Source organism: Primulina eburnea, chromosome 14, assembly GCF_022965805.1.
Source record: "Primulina eburnea isolate SZY01 chromosome 14, ASM2296580v1, whole genome shotgun sequence".
Classification (NCBI taxonomy): Eukaryota; Viridiplantae; Streptophyta; class Magnoliopsida; order Lamiales; family Gesneriaceae; genus Primulina; species Primulina eburnea.
Window position 1 is genome coordinate 16,560,941 of NC_133114.1, and position 17,853 is coordinate 16,578,793.

The window sequence follows — 17,853 nt, forward strand, 5'->3', positions numbered from 1 at the left end:
TTTTTTATTAATTCGAGATTTAAACGCTTCACGGTTTATTAATTAAGGAATTAAATCAAAAAGCCCGAGTTTACGTCAAATAAAAATACTAGAAGTCAAATTTAAGCCTAAATAAGTATTTGGGATAGTCTCAAGTCAATAAAAGTGAGAATAAGTCAAAAATCGAGAATTTTAGAGCCCTTAATTTTACGTCCCAAGTAGTACGAAAGGCTTGGCAATGTCCTGAAGAATCATAACGCATGCTAAAAGATATTTTAAAATGTTTATGATGAAAATATGAGATTTTATGATTTATGATAAAGATGCAATTTTTACTGATAAAATGCTATTTTACGAATTTGGATAAGACGCGATATTTTATGATTAAAAAGAAAAGAAAAATATTTTGAAGGATGTGAATTGACTGTGACAAAAAGGATATGATATATAATCATTGGGAATATCGTGAGGGAGAAGGCCCCAAAGAGAACCCATTTACAGGGGAAGGCCCAGAGGGAGCCCAACGATCATATTTTCATTTACGTCGGTGCCTAGTGCCCGTCCCCATGCGCAATGGTGAGCTAAGACTAAACAGTTGACCAAACGATACAGCCAGTCACTTTCAAAGATCAGATTTCACCCAAAACGATAAATGATGGAAAAGCTTTGTGATTTGACGATTTATGATGTTTATAAATTTATGCTAGCTTATTTTGAATAAAAGTATGATTTTTAATGCATGTGTTTGTATATTTATTATTTTCTACTCATGTTTAGAACATGCTGAGTTATTAAACTCACTAGGTTTGAATGTTGCAGGTGAGGATGAGATTGAGGGAGGCGCTGACGCTTGAGTGAATCGAGTCCGGCAGTACAATCCCGAGGGACATTATTTTCCGCATTAGCTTGATAGTCAAAGTTTTAACGATTTTGTTAATGATTTATTTAGATATTTTTATGCTTTATTTTGAAGTTAGTGTTGATCATGTTAATGGTTGACGTAAGATTTTGTTAATTGACGAGTTATGGATTTTATATACGTAAGATTTCAAATGTTAAATTAAATTTTTATTCATTTACGATTTTTGAAATGCTGTGTGGTTTTTAGTTAAATGTTTCGAATTTTATAAAGAAAAAATTAGTAGGAATTTAAGGTTTAAAAGTATTGAACATTTCAAGAGCTCTGCAGAGTCAAAAATGATATTGAGAAGGCCTTAAAAACGCTTGTAAAATTCAACTCAAGCTCAACAAAACTTGACTCAATGCTAATGATGGGAAAGGACGGTAGAGCTGGTCTTGGATACGTAAAAAGCACATATGAACATGGAGAAACCTCCAACACTGTATCACAATCAACTGTTTTCATAAAGGAAAGGAAATTCGATCCGATCTATTCAAAGATTGATATTGTGGTGAAGACTCTCCAAACCAAGAAACTAGACATGGTGCAAAAGCCGAAACAAAGGAAGCGTCACTTTATTTGCCACTACTGTCATAAGCCAGGTCACACCAAACCTTTTTGTTTTAAGCTGAGAAATGACTATGTAAACTGGATTGAAAATCATGTATTGCACAGTGTTTCTCAACACCAGGCACAACACTGTAGTCGAAAGGCATCCTATGTAGAAAGTTTGGATACCAAAAACAGTTATTCATTGTAATGTCATTTATACATCATTTAAAACTAATATTGCAAGTATATTCTCGTTCTCAAAAAATATAGAAAAAGGAGTATCCGAAAATCCTATTTCTGAATTTTCGTGGAAATTCCGCCAAGATCCCTTCGTTAGTTGAAAAGTTGACAAATGAAGTGGGTTTATTTGTTTCTGTCCATAGGTTTTTTTTTTTGCTTTAAACTGGTATTTTGGCAGTGGGTGACGTCACATGAGTGGGTCCAAGGAACATCTCACTGATTATATTGAAGAAAGAAGTGGACATATAACCTATGGAGGTGGTGTTAAGGAAATATTGTCGGCAAAGAAACCTTAAATGTGTATGGACTCCCTAAGCTTCACAATGTGCTTCATGTTGAGGGACTTAAATCAAATTGAATAAGAATTAGTCAACTTTGTGATGATGACTTGCATGTTTATTTTAACAAAATAATTTTGAAGTATTTGACATTACTAATATCTGTGTTATGACAGGATCTAGGTCTGCCGACAACTGCTATCAACTAGGTGAAGACCATGCTCACCAAAATAGCAAGGTGAGCGAGTTCAATCTATGTCATCAAAAATTGGGACATGCAAACTTTAAGACACTGAAGAATCTTATTTGTACGAGGTATGCTCAACTTAAGCTCAGGAACTGTATACATTTGTTGACCATGTCAAAAAGGTAAGCAAACCCGTGTTCCACACCAAGTGTTGCAACACCTTGGGACAACACGGTGTCTTGAACTCTTGCATATGGATCTCATGGGTCCAATGGAAGTGGAGAGCCTGGGAGGTAAGAAGTACTCATTTGTTTGTATTGACGATTTCGCATGTTTCACTTGGGTAAGTTTTCTTAGAGATAAATCAGACACATTTGATGCCTTCAAAAACTACATACCAGGGTCACTAATATGCATAATATGACTATTGGTAAGATCAAAATCGATCTTGGTAAGGAGTTTGAAAATTCTCAATTTGAATCCTTGTGTGACCAAAAGGGTATCATTCATGAATTTTCAGCCTCTAAGACTTCTCAACAAAATGGTATAGCTGAGAGGAAAAATCAAGCCTTGCAAGAAATGGCTCGAGTCATGCTAAGTTCTAAAAATATCTCAAAACATTTTTGGGCTGAGGCGTTGAACACATCGTGTAATATTTCAAACCATGTATATTTAAGAAGTGGTTCTACAATGACATCATATGAAATTATCATGGGAAGAAGACCAAACCTTAAATGTTTTCATATTTTGGATGTGTGGGTTATGTGTTGAATGACAGAGATCATCTAGTTAAATTTGATTACAAAATTGATAAATGTCTATTTCTTATATACTCTACTAACAGCCGTGCTTATCGTTTATTTAATATAAGAACCAAGTCTACAATAGAATTAATTGACGTTGACCATGATGATCTTGCAGATCTGGCAGCTAAAACACCGGAGGATGATGTAGAAGACTTGCTGTATACGTGCGAGCCACTGACCAAAATTGGTGTTGAGGCTAGTGTTGAGCCAAGTGTTGCAACATCCAGCACAACACTGCCACAAATTTGTGCAGAAACAGTGGAGAATGAAAATAATGATGATGCAGTAATCAATGGTGGAAAAGAAATTCCCAACAAAATTCAGAAGAATCACTCATCATAACAAATCATTGGTGAAGTACATGAAGATGTGGAAACAAGAAAAAAGGATAAAGTTGATTATCGAAAGATGATTGGCTAGTATGCATGAGCTCCGTGTACTCCCAGGTAAGTCACTCTTGCTTTGTGTCAAACACTAAACCAAAACATATTAATGATGCACTAAAAGACGAATTTTGGATCAATGCTATACATGAAGAACTTGAATAGCTTGTGCGCAATGATGTGTGAGATTTAGTTTCAAGATCCAATAATGTAGATGTTATAGGAACTAAATGGATCTTTAAGAACAAGACTGATGACTATAGTAATATCATCAGAAACAAAGCATGATTGGTTGCTCAAGGGTATACACAGGTTGAATGGGTGGATTTTGATGAAACCTTTGTTACTGTAGCCCGAATTGAGTCAGTCTGATTGTTGCTTACCATAACATGCCACATGCATATTAAGATGTATCAAATGGACGTTAAGAGTGCATTTTTTAATGGCACTCTAAATGAGGAAGCATATGTGAGTCAACCAAAAAGATTTGAAAATCCACATCACATGGACCATGTCTACAGGCTGAAGAAAGCTATCTATGGACTTAAACAAGCTCCACGAGCATGGTATGGTAGGTTGGCCGATTATTTGATCAACTTGGGCTTTAAACGGGGTGAGATTGATAAAACCTTCTTTATTCAAAAATTGAAGCATGACATTTTGATTTTTCAAGTTTATGTTGATGACATTATTTTTGGTACTTCATTACAAAAACTTGTTGATAACTTTATTGAGTGCATGTCATCGCAATTTGAAATGAGCATGGTAAGAGAGTTGAATTTCTTCCTTGGATTGCAAATTAAACAACTGCATAATGGTATATTTCTGTGTCAATCTAAATATGCCAAGAACTTGATCAAAAAATTTCCAATGACAACACCATCTACCGCAGTATCATTGATAGTCTTTTATATCTAACCGCTAGTTGCCCCGACATCATGTTTAGTGTATGTTTCTGTGTCAGGTACCAAGCCAATCCTAAAATATCACATTTAGAAGCTGTCAAACTTATTCTATGATACATAGCAGGTACACTTGATTTAAGATTATGGTACACATGAGAGACCAACACGAATTTGGTAGGATTTTCTGATGCTGACTGGGCTGGTGACCTATATGATAGAAATAGTACAACTAGAGGTTGTTTTTACCTAGGGAATAATCTTGTTTCATGGTACAATAGATCTTTTATCATGGTACAATAGGAAACAGAATTATGTGTCTCTTTCCATTGCTGAGTCTGAATATGTGACAGCCGGTAGTTGTTTCTCACAACTTGTGTGGATGAATCAAACGATTGAGGACCGTGGCTTTCACAGTGATACCATGATTGTTTATTGTGACAATTCCAGTGCCATTAACATTTCTAAAAATCCAGTTCAACACTTTCGAGCTAAGCGCATTGGCATAAGGAACCATTTTATTCGAGACTTGGTTGAAAAGCTATAATTCGAATGGAGTTTATTGGAACTGAGAACCAACTGGCATATATATTCATGAAATCTTTGGATTTGAGAAATTTTCCTGCCTTCAGAAGTTTCTCAGCCTGTGTGCACAATGATCACTCATGCGTGTTGTCGCAAGTGTTACGACACCAATGACAACACCAATCATGCATAATTTTTATAGGATGTTAAACATATTGCATACTCACAATCATCATGTTTTTGTGTGAAGTCTGAACAGTGAAGACAATTTATAAAAGGCGCTCTCTGAGTGTTCATACTTCCAATCAAATATTGAAGAGCGAATTATGCTCAATCCAAGGCATCAAGTAGTTGAGGATGTTCATGGAAATCATGATAATGTCCAATGTGAAAAAGTGATTCGGAAATTATGAATAATGATAAAAACAAAAAAGAGGTAAATAAAAAAATTATTTAGAAGAAAATATAAAAAAGTTACCTAGAGGAGTCAATCAAAGACCGTTCTTCTAATGTGAGAGCTACCACTTCTAACTCAAAATAGTAATGGAAAAAGATACATATGAGAGTTCATTGAAGACTATTCTTCTAGTATAGTGAGCTACTATTTCTGAATTAATAGAAAGTTTATGGAAGTTTGACTCAAACTCAGGGATGTTGCCAAGAGGTGTTGCGAACATCATAGTTCAGACACTTCACAATTTGTTCACTGCCTGATTATTTTTTGTATCATTATATTTTAATTATACTTTAGGCATAAATAGGATATGCATATTGTTTTGTTTTGTGAATAAATCATGCTCAACGAAGTATCAGTTTTCAATCCACAACATTTGAAGAAAGACCTTGATTTCTTTACTTTTGAATTTACGTGGTTGCATATAAATAAATGGGCTATGTTCGAAGTGGCATTACAATTGGATTAACTTCTAAGTGTAAAATTTTAAGTAACCGTTGGATGAGGGTGTGACATGTAAATGGGAAATCAACTTTGAAAATTGTTACCGTCACCGTACGGATTGTTTGGAATTGAAGGATTGCGTCGGTATTATTTTTTTTACTGTTGGAATATGAGTATATGTACAATGTTACCATTGAATATATGAAAATTCCTCACTTACCCTCGCATTTTTCCTTACTCTCTATGATTTCTTTGTGCTTTCTTGTGCATAATTTCTGATACTCTTTGTAATCCCCTCTCACATATTACAGATGGCCGTATCAGACTATGACCCGTTGGATATTCGAAGTAAGATGGCTGGAAGAAGTGGTGTTCCGCCACCAGTGGCAATATCACCCACAAAACCGCCACCAGAACCGTCTGCAGAAAATCAGTTTCAAATGATCACTGTCGTCGAGAACCCCATTCCCTTGGAAACCATTGCTCCAGGTGAACTAGGAAATGAAATTGATGCCCTTAAATCCATCGGATTTTGAAGTCTTGAATAGGGCATTTCCAGTCCCCCCTGAACAAAAGCGGTCAAAAGTCAAGCAAGGTATGACCCCGAATTTGCACCTGCTGAGAAGCCTTGTGCTTCTTCCTTCACTACAAATGTTCTGGACCCGGATTTATCGTGGGGTGATGATTCAGATGATGTGGATTTTGAATTGGTCGCAAGATCAAAATTGGTAAGTGCTGCCCCGAAATCAGCCACCCCTCAAAAGATGAAGGCACAAGACATGTCTGTAGGACAAAGCACAGCGGCTGAGTCCTCTGATGATGAACTTTCTTGGCTGAGATACTTGATGGCCTGAAGGAGGAACGAATTTTGAAGAAATCCACTCTGGCCAATGAAGAGCCCGATGAAGAGATGCTTCACGAATTCCACGACAATCGACCTGATTCATCAAGCGTTTCATCTTTTGACTCCAACTTTGAGTCCGAAGAACTGAGTGATATAGGATAAATTGAAGATAGTTCTGATGAAGAAGCGGAGTCTGCTGCCGATGTTGCTGGTGCTGAGCTAGGTGTTGTCAACACTCTGGACAACACAGAATCTGAAGACTATGATCTAACTGTCTCTTTCTCCAACAAGTTCTACTCCGAGTCGGCTGTGTCTCGATGGTCAATCTATGCTCATAGAGAGTTCATCGAAGAAAAGAATATTGACATCGAGGCTTATGCAAGGCAGAGCCTGGTTGCATTTTTTCGAGCTCGGGGGGCTGAGCGCAACAGTGGACTATGTGCTGCCCTACTTGAGAAGCCCAGTACTAGAATTCTTCTATAATCTTTTCTTTTGCTTCAGTGATGGGAGCTCTGCCAAGTATGGGCATGTGTTTGTGCGAGACACCATCTATGATTTCTCGATATATTCCATCAATGAGTTCTATAACACTCCGACTGAAGACGAGGAAGATGATGCTCCTGATATTGACATTATCACATTCATCCTCATTGTGATCTAATCACTCAGTTTCCGAGTCTCCCCAAACGTCTCTCCGCAGCGAACCTAACGTCTTTTTACTCTATCTTGCACAAGACAACCATTCGGAATTGGACCCTTTCTTCAAATACCACGGTGGTTACCCGACCACAAGCCATCACCTTGTTCTGGTACTGGTCGCCCTTTAATTTGGGACAGCTAGTGTTCAACACGGTCCTAAAATTTGTAGAAGAAGGCCTGGAATCTACCAAACTACATTTTCCATCCCTAATCTTTGGGTTACTGGAGTCACATGGATCCCTCAAAGAAGAGGATGAGGGTGTATCTGATATAGAAGAAACCCTCAAAATCTCTCATGCATATTTCAAGGGCAACAGGAAACTGGACCTCCATAGGTCACCAACTGGTGTTGCCACTGGTGTTGGCAAGATGGCGTCCATATCCTCTTCAACTCCCGAAGGCTTTGTCATGCTCTATGCCTCTCATCTACAGGCACAAATTTACTTTGTTCTACAATAGATCCAACAGGCCAAAGATCTCAATGCCTAATACGAAGAGCAGGTGGCTAAGTATAGGCTACTATGAGAAGTTGGCCTACATTCTGTCAAAAAAAAAGGGAGCAGAAAACCCAAAAATGAAACAGAAAATGGATGATGCCGAAGCTGCCAAAGATTCTGGAGGAGCTGAGACTGATGAGCTTATAGAAATAAAAGAAGATAAATAATAAATAATTATGATCTGTAGTATGTAATGATGTTTTTTTTATCGATTTTCTCTTATATCTGTTTGTGTTTTAATGAATTTTTCGTTCATATGCCTTCTTATGTTTTCATGTGTTCTAAAGTTGGTGTTGACAACACGCTTTAACACGTTTAACTTAGGGACAGATGAACTTAAGCTCAGGAGGAGATACACTCTAACTCAAGAGGAGCTTAACTGAATGCAGAAATAACCAAGATTATCATTTTTGGATGTTTTGTCCAGAAACATAAAAAAGAGAAGATTGAAAGGAATATTTTATTCCTTAATTATTTAGTATCTATTTAAAGTTTTGTCTTTCTAGATTATAAGATTTTGCTTGATTTATCCCTAAAAATTATAGGATTTGTTTTTAATCTAGTATTTATCTCAAAGATATGTAATCCTTGTTTAAAGAGTTCCTTCCTAAAACTCTCATGTTTCTATATATTATAGGACTTTTGTATGGAATGTAGAGGAAGTCAAACAAAGGATACATATAGAGAGTTTGAGGGGCGCACGGAAGGGTGTTCTTGCACAGAAGAAAAATACGAGATCCGAGCTTATTTTGATGAGAAACTCTTGTGTGATCGGGTGATCACTTTGTTGTGTTGCTGATCCATGTTGAGGACACTCGAAGGACAACACTCGTGTGGAGTGTTGCTTGAATAGTCTTGGCGATCATTATTTTATGTGACATAAGATTTGCATATGTGGTTTTATTGATTGGTTTTAGATGCAATTTATTTCTTTGGGTTGTCAAGGAATATAATTTTTTATGCTTGTAACTAGTATTGGTTTTTGTAAACAATTTACAAGCTTTCTAGTAATAATTTTTGTCATGAGGCATACTTATACATAATTTAATATGTCTTATTATTGTTATTAAAGTTTACATGTGTGTTGAATAATTTATTCTGCACGATGTTGACAACACCGCCACACAACACTATAATCTGATACACACAATTTATCATTTCTGCACTGTTATGTTAAACAACCCCCTTTCAGGTGCATCATGGATTTACATGTGCAATAAATAAAGAATTTATTATCATCGGCTCTAACTCGAAGAAACTAGCGGAGATTGATTCAAATGCTCACAATACAATTTTACTAAGCCTAGGGGGTGAATTCCTTCAAAAATTGGTAAGAAAGGAGTTGCTATGGAAGTTAGGGATCTAAGAAGACATATATGGATGATTTTAATAAGACCATTTTTATTCTCAAGAATATCAATATTAAGAACGAAGAAGAAGACCAAGTGATTTTATTATTGAGCTCATTGCCAAAACATTATGAATGCTTTTTTGAAACTATGTTGTATCTTCTTTATTTTTTTTACAATTCGATCTCCTTTTTTATCGATACTTTTTTTTGAAATAATTCACTTTTTTGTTACTGAAAAGTTTTTTTTAACAATACTTGCACGACAACAAAAACGAAACATGCGCGACAAGAAACACAAAGAACAACTCAAAGATTTTCTAGAATCACAAGATTCAAGAACAAACGAAAAAGATAAACAATATTTTAAATAAAAATCTTGCGATAAAAGAACAAATAATGAAAAATGATAGAACAATGCAAATTGATAATAAACGAGATACTTACTTGATTCAAAAGGAATCTAAGCAGTACCAAATGATATGAATCCTTGTACGTATGAAAAGCAAATACAGTTTGACTTAAATTTTGCCTTCAGTTTAATAAAAGAAAAGGATTCGTGTATGTGTTTGTCCCGATCTTTGAAACAAATAACATGTGATATTCAACCCTAAACTACGTAGTTTAAGGATAAAGAAAACAAAAAAAAAAAAAAAAGACAACTAAATTCAAGAGAACCTTTAAAGAAGTTGTCTTGACAATCCGCGAGAAGAACAATTGACAAATGCCACAAAGATTGAATCTTTGATAAGTTTGATTTTTTCAAAGAACAAAGCTAAGCTTCTTGGTTTTGAAAGAAAACTCACAAAAGTTATCAATAATTGTCAAAATCTTCTGATAACGGTGTCTTGAGATGTTTTTTTTTTTTGTTAAAAAGGCAACAAATCAATTAAGACTCCCAACTATGTTTTCCATAATTAATTTACACAAAATATTGAACTCCCGCACTTCTCGTCGAGCAGGGGCCGCACGGGTTGGAGCACTAGGGCTCGTCTGTTTGGGTGCTAGGGCACACTTGTTTGGGCTTTGGGGCGTGCTTAGTGTGCTGGGACGCGATGTTGTTGCGCACTAGGGTGCGGATGACCGATTTCTTCTTGGTAGATCATCATGAGTCCTTGAAAAGTTTCCTTAAATTTCTTGTTTCGCCCTCTCATTATTGGTCTTTCCGGCAACTCTACCGGATAATCAATACAGTTCAAAATACATATTTCTATCATTTGGTTCATAGTCATTAAGTGCACAAAAATTAGTAATCAATAATCAATAATCGTTTTCAAAAAAATTATACTTTTAAATATGCATGTGAATATGTTTTGATTTTGACATATAAGATAAATTTTAAAACAAAAGTTCACGTACTATTGTCGATAGTATGTTACGAAGGGTTTGAAGCTATATAGAACGTGACTACTTCTTGAAAGTCGCCGTGTTCGCTATTAGTTAGCTGCTTACGAAATTTTTTACTGACTTTTTGGATGTTCTTAACTAGTTATGTGTTTCATATCGGTAGTTACATTTAGGAATTCGGGAATTACAACCCCATAATTGACTCTTTCACACACTCATAATCAATCAGAAACCTTATTTATCACTCATTAATCACAATTAATTGGCCGTTACGATCTATTGAAATGAGAAGTTTCACATCCCTCCCTCCTCATTATAAGTTCGTCGTCAATGTTTGAACCATTATAATCAAATTCTTCATCATCCTCTTCTTCCATCAAATCGTTCTAAGCATTAGCATATGCCTACTGCAATTGCTTGAGATGATGTAGGATAATGTTTAGTTAACAAAAAGTTTCACCACATTTCAAATTTATTAATACCTTAAATTGGTTGTCTAAATCAATAGCTCCCAATCGATTTTTCTCTCAACTAGACATTTTGTCCTGACCAATTCTTTCCTTCCCAAATGGTCCATTTTTATCCTATTCACAACTTCCGATTGGTCTATTGTCCCCATTGATCTACTTTAATCTGAACTCTAAAATTTTGTACGGCCAAAAGTTCATCCCAACCGTATGATTGAACCTATCTGCTCTGATGTCACTTGGATCACGCCCGCGCCTGGAACCATTGACATCGGCATAGTCTCCAAATGCATTTTAACAATTGAAATTCAAGTATCAAAGAGCTCCATAAGCAGTTTAAAAGAAACCAAGAAGTTATCTTTTATTTTACATTTTTTCTCATTGGTAAAAAAAAAAAACGTAAGAAAAAACTTGAACAGAGAATAATATCCACAAGAAATGACACCAAAAAAAATTGAGGAGAAAAATAACACAGAAGGAAACTGTGATGATTTTACACAAGCAGCACTAACCTGGCAAAAAATTGTAAAAGCCACCCAACTACGACTGAGCCTGTGCTAAATTAGTCGACTATAATAATCCAAGTACAAGGAACTGAAATGGTAACTAAGATATAGAATTATAAAATAGAGTTGAGCCAATCCATGAAATTCCCATTTACGCAAATCTGGATATTACCATATCGACTATAACTCAGATACGGCAAAACGAATCGCTTCTCTTTCTATATGCGGTTTTTGACATGAACGAAGTCATTGTTCGATTCAAGTAACATCCCTTTCCGCACCATCCCCCACATGGCACTGACTCCTTTCCCATTCATTTTTCATCCAAAATAAATCATCACACTTCAGTCTAGCTACTCTCTCTTTGCTTGCCCGTGTAAAAAGTGGCGGCCCTCGTCTGTCACAAGAATCACCAAAAGAGAAGTGGATACTCATCAATGAAGTTTTCACGAGAACCCTGATCATGATTAATCAAGTCTCCACAAAAGAAATACTACGAGAGTAGTACTGAAATATAGAGCTTTTGTAAGAAAATAGATTACGAAATGAGGACTCCAAGGGAACAGCACGCCATTCAATTAGGAGTGAAACAGCCAAAAACAAGTATGGTAAACAACTCCAAGGGAAAAATTATCATATTGTCAAGTGATGAAACCAGAAACAACATAGGGCTAACACAGAAACATACCACTTTCATTGTCAGACATGTCTGCAAGCTTCGCAATGACTTCAGTAAGTGCCTGTTCATGCTCCTGATGGGATAAAGATCACATCGATAAGCCAATGTAAACAAAACTTCAAATTTAGGTTAAAAAAATAGCAGATATCTGTTCTCTGTATAACCTTCAGCACTTTCATTGCTTTCTCCATCTCCACAGGGTCTGGATGACTAGCACCAAAAACCCTCTCCACCTGTCAAATCTCAACAATCAATTGATAGGCATTTTATATGTGTACTGAGAGCAACTGTTTTGTACCTCGTTAATTAGAGTATCAGTTTGAAGCAACTGCACATCATCCCGTGCCTTCATTCCAATGCCATTCTGAGACGGAGGAAAGTCCTTTCTGGATTGACTTTTTGCTAGCCCTCTTCCTCTTCCTGCACCTGAAACATTCTCTCTCCCAACAGGTCGATCCAACCCATGGCCAGGTCCGCCATAACCTTCGTCCCATTGTATATCATCAGGAGAAATCTTCATTGGAAAAACAACCAAATAAGAAAGATATTTTTGCTTTTCACAAAATGAACATTTTAGTTTCATAAAAAAAAATTATGTTCTAATTTCTTCCAGTGAATTTTTTCACTAGTTTTAGTTCCATGGCACTGGCTGTTATGGTCCCGATTTATGGATCTCGCCAGGGGGCTGTCTAGCATGAATTTGAGGCTAGTTAGGAGAAAACCTCGATCTCTTGGTTTTGAGGGTCTTTGGGAGAGAACCTCAGATCTTGTAACACAAGATTGTGAATAATTCTTTTCCAATAATTTAATTCATACTAATTCTGCCGTATAAATAATAGAGTAATACAAGATGAAATCGGAAATCAAATCCTTACAATCCTATGGATTTTGATGACGCCAAATCTTTTTATTCAGATAGCTTAGAAACCTAAGATAAAGAAAACGAAATCCTAAAATAAAGAACATCATGATCCCTAATTTAATAAATATTTGTTTGAATTATCCATGCGCTGCCTATAACTCATCCTCATGGCTCATGACACTAGCACTACTACACAAAAAGGAAACTTATCATATGTCATGTAGTGATTGCATACCAGTACTCAGCTGGGTTTCAATTTTCTTTTTACATCAATAAGCATCATACAACATTTCAAGTCCTTCCTATTAATGCTTATGCTAAAGACCATTGGTTGCAATGCAAAGACATATATCAGTAACTACAAGAAGCCAATTTACCTAGCAATGCACATTAAAACTTGGTAGCGAGTACGCACTTGAAAATATAAAACCTTTTATCAGTAACTACAAGAAGCCAATTTACCTAGCAATGCACATTAAAATTTGGTAGCGAGTACGCACTTGAAAATATAAAATCTTTGGCATTAACATTACATAGTACTCAATAATAATCCTTTGATGGCTCACTAAAAGTGTCCACCTCATTATTTGGTGTAAAAAATTATTAACACTAGCATGATTCCCTAGAAATGGAGAAGCCAAAGACTAAAACAATCTAATGGACTCAACGGGAATGAAATGAGTCAATTCAGACCATATACCTGTTGCAAACCTCAATTCTAATCTTTTTTAAATACAACTTAATTGTGTAATAGGCTTATTCAAGGAAGAGTTTATAAGATAAAACATCATATTGCGAGTATTGTAGAACAAGTTGAAGCATGCCCTAAAGCATCCTATGAGGAGTTTACGTATTTATTTGCATATTATCTAGATGATATTATATTGTATGAAGCTTCTTTATATTTAACATTATTTAATTACGCGTCTTACATAAAAAATTATAACTATTTGTGATTATATTGTGTAATTATATATGATTATCTATAAAAAAAAAAATTACTTAAAAATTCAACCGCCTAGGCGACCGAGGTGATAGGCGGTCACCGACCACCCCGCCACCGCCTCCCGTCATTCACAACATTGGTAAAAATTAATCAACCACTTTTTTTAACAAAGGCACGTATAAAAAAATATCCTAAGAAAGTTTTTTTCATCCAAAAGAATTCCAAATGCCAAGAAGTGAAACCCAGAATGTGTAAATTCACATTATTCTCCATCACGATTCCATTTGAAGACGTGACCTGAAAGGCAACCTAAAAATTATGATTCCATGATCAGATTCTGACCATTACACGATCTATAAAAGATTAATGCAAAGCTAAGGTTCCACCTGTTTGATCATTTGCACTAATTCTGCCTTTTTAGAGTAGCCCTTCTAAACCAATATTATGAACGAATAGAGAACACTGGTTTAATAGAAATAATAGAAAAAAACGGAAACTACTGAAGCACTTGCGAACACATCCACCAAATGCTAAAATGTGCGTACTGAATTCATTGATATTTTATGTCAACAGTCAACACACAACACATCATAGCAAAGAAATAGTGAAATGGATAAACAATTCCTTAGTTGCTATTTTCAAATGACATACAACAGGAGAAAAGAGTGTGTATCGACCTCTGACAGGTTGACCCATTCCCATGTTTCATATGAAGTGCCTATATCATACACAAGGGCATGTCTCTCCTGGAAAACCATACAGACAAAGTTATGCATAAACTGAGCATAATTAAGTCGTCAAACCACAAAATTTTTACATATACCTGTTCCGGATCATAATTAGTTATTACAGCTTCATAGAAACTATTATCGTCAGGCCATCTGGTTCTGACTTTCCTTCCAATCAATGGATCAAACAAAGCTCCTTCTGCAGGCTCATTTGCAAGGCCACCAGATGAAATGCGGTCACCAAATTTACCTCTTCCAGCTAGACCAGAGGGATAATGCATTTTCATTGACGATGCCCCGGCTGGTACCTGATCCATAGAACAAATTGTCACTGAAAATCAGTATCAGTAGATGTGCAGCAGAATTTAACTGAGAAAATAGTGAATCCTAAACTCACAGATTTATGCTTTCTTCCTTTTGCACCCATCGTGGGCCCACGCTTCGCAGCTGATGAAGACGGCTGGTTGGCTGTAGCCATCACCTGTGGGTGGAAAGAAGGAGATGGCGCACCAAAGGACTGAGAAGGTAGTGAAGGAGCTATCTTCTGCTTTTTACGAGAAGCTGAGATGGAAGGACTGGGTATTGGATCATGGACAGCTTGACTGACACCTCGCATGGCTGGTTGAAGCCCACCAGACTGTCTCCACTCCCTGATTTTTATCCCCATGATATTTGTAGGAAGACGTGGAAAGTGTGAGTTTTATCACTAAACTTGAAAACAGGATATGGTTCCATAATAGGACAAAACACAAACCTTATTCTTCGGATTGTTTCGTCTGCATTAACCCTACCAAGAAGATCCCTATGTTCTTCATTTGATAATCTCAACTCTCTTCTTAGTTCGGTAATTAAACCTTCCTTCTCCTAAAGAAATTAAATGAAATCAACAGTCAGTCATATCTTATCAAAATTTCGTGCCAAAATTCATATAATGAATGAGTAAATAATTACCCAAGTAATGGCATCAGCTTGAGCTTTAAAGGCTCTTAGAATTGAAACATATGCTTCTTGCTCAAGCTGATAAATTTTAGCTTCCATATCAGTCTCCTCATACACCCTGGGATACGGCATTGAACCAAAGGGAGCTGGCCTTCCTCCATTACCGGAACTGCGGCCGCCTCGTGACATTCTATTTTGATGTGGTGGGGGAAAATCATCATCAGTTCCTGCAATTGACGGAACCAGAGAAAAATCAATAGTTTTGTGAAACAAGGAACAAAGAACAAAATGCTAAAAATTCCCATATGGCGAGTGGGAAAACAAACATGTAAGCCGGACATGGGTTGGCACATAATAGTTTAAAAGCAGAATTTATTATTCTAAACTCAGGTTTCTCATTTTAAATCTACTAATATTGTAACCTGTAATCTGTTGAATACTCCAATTCTTCCAAATCGGCGCAATTATAGTCTTGGCATATGCTTTTAAGTGAATGTGTACGGTGATATAATACAATATCTCCTAGAATCATAACTAAATTCCAACATCCATAATATAAGGAGAGAAAACCAACTTGATAAGGATCAGGACATCAGATAATCTAACTTACATCAGAGCCAGATTGCAAAGGAAGTACAGAAAACTATATTGTGATTTGAGAACTAAACTAACACTAGGGATCCAGGTTATTGCCATCAAGAGAGACTATTTTTTCCCAAATTACAGTCATGGAACAAAAAACTCGGAACAAGCAAAGGATTGGCTGAAAATTCGGAACAAGCAAAGGATTTCATCCCAAAGTTGCATCTTGAAAAACGCAACACCTTCACTCTTTGATAATTCAATGACTGAAAATTTTGAGAACCATGTGCTTATCCTATTTTCTCATCTATCATTAAATTTCCCTAAATGTTTCAGAAATTCTTTGAGAAACCTATCAAGTTTGGAACAAACAGATTATCATTTATCACACTGAACCATAAATTTCCCTGACACGCAAAACAACCAAAATAACCAAACTTTAATGAGAATCCAGAAAGTTTTGCAAAAGGCAATCAACAAAGAATAATAAAAAATAATTGCAACAATAATTTGCTAAAACGCCTAAAAAGATACAAACAAAATGCCTGCTTTAATCAAAGATCCCAGGCGACCTTTTCCAATTTCTAGCTAGAGATATCTCACGAAATTCTGAAGTGGAAAAGAAAGGAAAATTTCTATTTTTCGAAGAAACACTCAATATTTCATACCCCAAAACCCTAATTGAATTGTCATAATAAACACAGTTAATAAACCCTCCTGTAAAGAACAATGCGCATAACTTTCACAAAACCTAACCCCAACCTTTCAAACCCCAACAACAATTAACTACGCAAATCGATATAAATACAATTTACTTGCAGTAACAGAATCTTCATGCACTTCAGAGAGATTTACACACCACTGCTGTCGTACGGCTCGTAGTCCATAGCCAGATTTTTCTTTTACACACCGAAATCGAAATACGTCCAGCTCAAAATAAGGAAACCCTAGAATACAACCTTAAGGCTACAGAAACTCGCAGAAAATCCTACTAAAGATCGCAATTCTACCAAGTTAACACAACGAAACGAGAATAATACGAGAAGCGTCAATTCGATTTGTGTGATTTTGCGAGCTTTCGAGCAAGAGCAAGCTATGCACGCGGATGTGAAATGGGTCTGTGAAATGAGGTTAACAATTGTGGGGTTCGAGTCCAGGCTCTTTCTCACGTGCGAATTAGGGAAGAATCGGAAGATGGATGGTTATTAATTGCACACCTTTTTTTAAAGTTTTATTTTATTAATTTACACCTTTTAAGTAGATTGGACAAGGGCTGGTCCAAACACGGACCTGGACCAGAACCGACTGGAACAATGGGTTTGACTCAGAACCTTGATCTAAATCGTCTAAAAGCGATCTACCCAATAAAGCCGATACTTCGGATCCTACTTATACAAAACAGAATATCCGATTTATTGGTGTAAAATCGGTTGACTCGTCGGGTCCAGGAGGTTCAATCTGGCAGTTCGGTCAAATTTTTTATATATTTTAAATGAACCGCCACGATTGGTTGATCAAGTGATCGTTGAAGATCTATGATAATGATTATGTTACCGATGTCGACCTGGAGGGTCCATCCATTGGGTCAGGAAATTTTTTTTTAAAATATCAATTCGTTTTAAAATTAAAGACCACGATTTTGTGGCAATTGATCAAGATGATATGACTGTTGTACAACTGTCAACCCGTAGGCTCGGGTTGGATTGTTTGCTTATCAAAATATCAAGTCTCAATTATTGGTTTATTGTCAATTGTTGA

General features: G+C 36.2%; 1 protein-coding gene across 2 annotated transcripts in view; it reads right to left on the reverse strand.

Moving 5' to 3' along the window:
• LOC140813179 (protein EMSY-LIKE 3-like) overlaps positions 1-17,284 on the reverse strand; it is an 80,130-nt gene extending 62,846 nt beyond the window's left edge. Inside the window, exons 1-10 of one of the 2 annotated variants that reach the window (XR_012113847.1) lie at positions 16,955-17,284; positions 15,526-15,740; positions 15,329-15,438; positions 14,972-15,224; positions 14,670-14,882; positions 14,524-14,592; positions 12,337-12,552; positions 12,203-12,271; positions 12,048-12,111; positions 11,662-11,756 (exon numbers count right to left, since the gene is read on the reverse strand). Coding sequence is in view for 1 of the 2 variants with exons in the window: in XM_073171643.1 (XP_073027744.1) it covers positions 11,713-11,756; positions 12,048-12,111; positions 12,203-12,271; positions 12,337-12,552; positions 14,524-14,592; positions 14,670-14,882; positions 14,972-15,224; positions 15,329-15,438; positions 15,526-15,740; positions 16,955-16,982 (1,281 nt within the window). In the remaining variant the exon portion in view is untranslated. Of the gene's footprint in view, positions 1-11,292; positions 11,757-12,047; positions 12,112-12,202; positions 12,272-12,336; positions 12,553-14,523; positions 14,593-14,669; positions 14,883-14,971; positions 15,225-15,328; positions 15,439-15,525; positions 15,741-16,954 lie in introns of those variants that run through there. The other variant, XM_073171643.1, reaches the window with a different exon arrangement.
• Between the last annotated feature and the right edge of the window lie 569 nt (positions 17,285-17,853).